The following is a 5,364-nucleotide window of genomic DNA, read 5'->3' on the forward strand; positions in this document are numbered from 1 at the left end:
CTCTGACATCCAGCAAAATGCCTGGTACCTAGCAGGCATGCAGAAAATATTTGTTAAGTGAATTATTAATAAAATGAACAAATAAATATTCAGGTAAAAAACATCAATGTAAGTCCCTTTGCAGTTCATACTCCCATGTGGCTCTTATCTATCCAGCAGCTCATTATGTATTTCCAATTTCCTGGTGCCAGCAAGATTTGCTGACACATCAAACCAAAAATGTACCAAACTAAATTTGTGTGTTTTCCCACCCAAACCTGCTCCTCTTTTTTGTTTCCTACTTCTTTGAATGCGACCATAATCCTTCTACTCACCCATTCCCCATATCTTTCTTTGATCAGTTGAGTTGATATCCAGCCTATGATTTCTACTGCTTTTTCCCCATCCAGGTCCCTGTTCTTATTGTCCTCAGCCTCCACTACCTTTTGCTTGGACCATTAAATGTCCTACTATCTTCCCTGTCTCTTCTTACCAATATGTTCCTAATTTTGTTGTTTGATCGCACCCCTATAGAGAAAAGAAAAACCCAGCTTTGCATAATGGTTAAGAGTCTGGATTCTGGCTCTGATTTGCCTGAGTGTACTGAGGTGTGACCCTGGAGCCAAACCTCCTGATTTATGGTCTGCCTTTCAAGGACTTCTTTTCCAACCTTATTTTTCACTTTGTAGTCTAGCCAAAATAACTCCCTACACCTCTAGTCTAGCTTTTAAAGGCCAGTTCACCTTTCCATTTCCATGAAATAATCTTCGTCTCCTCCAAACTGCCCTAGCATAGCCTATACTTCTTACTACCTGCTTTGTACAAATTATGTGTGTCCTTTAAAAAATGTTTTCAATTTATCTTGGGAGAATACAAGTTTCTTGAGGGCAGAATATTAATCATATTCTTTTTTCTATCTCCCATAAGTCACGTGTGACTTGAACACTGAAGTTGCTGGAGAAATATAGGCGAATGAAATCAATTCAGAAATAAATCCGACTCTGAGGGTCTCTCCTTTAGACAGCAGGTTTGTCCAAAATCATAGGACTTCATATGAAAACGGATGAGTATAATGTATGTAAATTAAATCTTTAAAAAAGCTGACATAAAATTTCTTGAGAACTCCATAAAGCTTTTATGTGTTACATGTATTGATAATTTAGCATATTAGAAATTATTACAAAATTGAAAAATAGTTCTTTATGTATTCATTTTAAAAGTAGTAAATGCACTAAATGTTAACATTAACAATGCATTTGTATTCATTATGTTTTCTTCATCTGTCCACTCTTCCAGGTCTGGCACAGACCCCAGCACGGAACAAACGCCGGACCCTTATTAGGAGAACAAGTCAAGCCGTGCGGAAGCAGCGGGAGCCCTCTAGCCCCGCCCACCCGCCCACCACTCGCCTGCCTTTGGCTCCGGGGGTTCACGGTCCCGCCCCTCGGCGCCGGCGCGGATGCCAGGGCGCACGCGCAGGGCTCCTCGAGGGCGTGCAGGAAAGCGCGCGCCCGCGCCTGCCCCTCCCCCAACTCTCCCCGCGCAAGCTGGGAACCGGTCGCCCCGGCTGCTGCGGTCGCCGTGGTAGGTCGTTGTGATGGCCTCTTCGTGGGATGAGCTGACCCTTGCCTTTTCTCGCACGTCCATGTTCCCCTTTTTTGACATCGCCCACTACTTGGTATCAGTGATGGCGCTGAAGCGTCAGCCAGGTGAGTGCGGGGCGCTGCGGACCGGCCCCCTCNATACTGTTGAGGCAAGCGTACTAAAGACAAAACAAACAATGGGAAAGGAGTTATGCAGCAGGTTGAATAGACAGGCAACCAAAACAAAGTCCAAACACCTTTGAGTGTTTTGCCCAGGATCAGTTTCTAGGGCAGCACAACGGAAATTACAAATGCAACCTATGAAATGAAAAACTGGAAATGCAAATGCAACCTAAGAATCAAAGTCCATTGTTACACCTGGGTATAAAGCCAGGGAAAGTTATCAAATAGAAAAGATCAGAGGAGCGACATCAGCAAGATGGTAGAATGGGAGGTTCCAGGCCTCATCACCCTCCATCCCCACCCCCAGCCAATTTAAGCATCCGTGAATGAAAATATACTCTCACCAACTATGTAAGAGAGTTCAAGTTGCTTAACATCCGCACCAGCACTTGGTATTGTCTCTCCTTTTCATTTTCATCATTCTAATGAGCATGTAGTAGTATCTTATTCTAGTTTTAATTTGCATTTCCATGATGACTATTGAAGTTGAGTGCCTCTTCATACATTTATTGGTTATTTGGATGTTCTCGTTTGTGAGTTACCTTTTGGGTAGCTTTGCATGGAGCTTAAAAAAAAATTAGTTGTCTTTTGCTTATTAATTTATGTGAGTTCTTTCTATTTTCTGAGTAAGTCTCCTTTGTTGGAGATACATAGATCTAGCAAGTATCTTCTTCCACTTTATGTTTGCCTTTTTATTCTCTTAATAGTGTCTTTTGTAATTGGAAGTGCTTAATTTTAATGTAACCCTATCTATCAATTTTTTTCTTTTATGGTTAGATCTTTTTGTAAGAAGGTGTCTTTAGGATGGCAAATTTTTTTTTGGTGCAATTCTTCGTCTGTCTGGGAAAAACCCTTGTTTGGCTCCTGCCAAACATTAGCCTCAGTAGTTTTTCTGTGGATAGTCATACCTAGGTGCTTCACCAAGGTGATAGTCACCAAGGTGCTTCTTGGTCCATTAGCGTGACATTTATGCTCTGGTAATGTCCGACTTTGTTCCTGCTTCAGCCAGCTGACTAACCCTCATCTGGTGCTCAGGTTGGATTTCTTAGTCTCAGCTACAATCTGACTGACCAGACTCCCCGGTTACCCACTGTAATTAGCTAGTCTCAACAATCCTATCTAATTTTATCCTCAGCCTCTCTCCTGGTTATGGATTTACAACAGCTGATGGCCCAGTTGTCCTAACTTCCATCTGGAAGGGAATGTTCTCAGCCCGTCTTTAGAATATTCCCTGGCTAACTTTTTTTTTTTTTTTTCACTTTGGCACCTTAAAGTTAGACTAATTTAGAGAGCTGGAGGCCCTGCCAAAGACTTTTCTAAACTGAACTAATAGATTTTAATGTAGATGCTTTGTAGCTGAGTGAACGTAATAAGAGAGCTCCTAGAAAATCTCAAGAACATGCCTTTAGTCAACACAATAGCATCGTCTTCATGTATTAAGGGAAGCATTATTATGTCTATTTGGGCACACATTATTATTACTAGATAGAATGATAAAGAGAAGGAAATAAGAATAAAAGCCAAAACACAAAACCAAAAGAGAGAAAATAAAGGAGAAATGCTCTCACCTTTTCTTAGAATGCTAAAGACANCATGTTTTTATAAATTGATAATGTGTTTTAAAATCTATAGCTTTTCTATTTCAGAAGTCATGTTTCTAAATATATGCTTGAAATAATAGGGGAATACAGTAACATGCCCAGAAAATGGTTAACAAAAAGTTCTTTTCTAAGGCTATTTTTAAAGGAAAAAAATGGAATCTGGGAGTGGGGTTAGTAACAGTAATGGTTTTTATTTTTAAAATATTTCTGAGCTCTGTGAAAATGTCAACAGAATGAGAAGACAAGTCACAGACTAGGAGAAAATAATTGCAAAAACATATTTGATAAAGGACTGTTATTCAAAATATACAGAGAACTCTTAAAACTCTACAAGAAAAAAAGCAAAAAACCTGATTAAAAAAAAGTGGACCAAAGATCTTAAGAGCACATCACCAAAGAAGATACACAGATGGTAAATAAGCATATGGAAAGACCTCCACAACATATGCCCTCAGAGAAACACAAATTAAAACATCAAGATGGCAATGCTGGTGAGAATGTGGAGCAACAGGAACTCTCACACACTACTGGTGGGAATGAAAAATGGCACGTCCACTTTGGGAGACAGTTTGGTGGTTTTTTACAAAACTAAACATATTCTTTCATATGATACAGCAATTGCTCTCCTTGGTATTTACCCAAAGGAGTTGAAAACTTATGTCTACAAAAACCTGAACATGGATGTTTATAGCAACTTTATTCATAACTGCCAAAATTGTGAAGCAACCAAGATGCCCTTCAGTAGGTGAATGGATATATAAACTGGGGAACATGCAGACAATGGAATGTTAGCACTAAAAAGAAATGAGCTATTCAGCCATGAAAAGACACAGAGGAAGCTTAAATGCATATTACTAAGTGAAAGAAGCCAAACTGAAAAGGCTACTTACTGTATGATTCCAACATATAAAGTTCTGGAAAAGGCAAAACTATGGAGACAGTAAAAAGATCAGTGTTGCCAGAGACGGGCGCCCGAGGGATGAATAGGCAGAGCACAGAGGGGTTGGGGGGCAGTGNTAGTACAATACAACTGCAGTTCACCTATGTACTGCTGCCAAGGTTCTTTGTATCTTTATCCTCTCAAGCATGTTACGCCTTGAGATTCTAACTCTTGGAATGTACTCTACCACTGCCAGTACCTTACGCCCACTTTCCTACCACTTACATTTTATGATTTGTAGTCTCTGCCTAGGTCTTAAATGCTAGTGGAGGCAACAGGGGTAAAGGTGGATTAACTCTCTCTGTGGTGTGGATAAGGATAGCATCCCTTTTTTCTTTGGTTCAGGTTGTAGGCCTTCTCATCCCAGGAAGGATGATGCGTCCCCTCCCCCCAGCCGTTCTTTCCTTTTCCATGTGACTTGTGTTTCATAACAAAGATATCAGGGTATTCAATAAATTGGGTTGTTTTTATTTCTTAGTTTACCTCCATTTATCTTATAATTAACTATAGTTCCTCCTCAACTCTGGCATCTGATTGTCTATAGTTTTCAGTTTTGGCTAGTAGTATATAGGTTTTTTGTTTTATTTTGCTTGGTTTCTATTCTCTGGGCTTTGGAAGCTCTTGGAAACCATTTTAACAAAGGTTTACATTTTTCATCTGTCTTCTCTCTTTTTTTATTTAAATCTTCATTAAAATAAACACATTTCTTCAATCTTACATTTATATCCAATTGCTATTTTCTGTAATACTTCCTGAAAATTTAATCTACAATGTTTCTACTTGATTTTTACACACAGAATCTATTATTTTACTCTTAATTTTCTCACCACTATTTTGCTAGCCTCTCTCAAATCAAACGTAGTTCTATTAGGCAAATATTCATTGGAACTATTGCATATGAGGCACTATATTAGATGTTGAGGATAACAAGATGAAGGGTACTGGTGGAGTCCTGAAGAAGCCCAACTAGGTTGTTGTCATTGTCTTTTTTTTTTCTTTCCCCCATTGTGTCACAGAAGGTTGCATTACCTCCTCTACACAATAACAATATTCATTTTAGATACATGTAAAACATTTC

The 5,364-nt window shown here is 39.3% G+C and overlaps 1 protein-coding gene across 3 annotated transcripts in view; it reads left to right on the forward strand.

Moving 5' to 3' along the window:
• The first annotated feature begins 1,484 nt into the window (after positions 1-1,484).
• TMEM38B (transmembrane protein 38B) overlaps positions 1,485-5,364 on the forward strand; it is a 38,017-nt gene continuing 34,137 nt past the window's right edge. The window contains exon 1 of one of the 3 annotated variants that reach the window (XM_019635787.1): positions 1,485-1,688. In XM_019635787.1, the coding sequence (XP_019491332.1) occupies positions 1,577-1,688 (112 nt within the window). In that variant the 5' untranslated portion in view covers positions 1,485-1,576. The remainder of the gene's footprint in view (positions 1,689-5,364) is intronic. The other 2 variants (XM_019635785.1, XM_019635786.1) reach the window with 2 other exon arrangements.

The sequence above is a fragment of the Hipposideros armiger genome, unplaced genomic scaffold (assembly GCF_001890085.2).
Source record: "Hipposideros armiger isolate ML-2016 unplaced genomic scaffold, ASM189008v1 scaffold_24, whole genome shotgun sequence".
Taxonomy (NCBI): domain Eukaryota; kingdom Metazoa; phylum Chordata; class Mammalia; order Chiroptera; family Hipposideridae; genus Hipposideros; species Hipposideros armiger.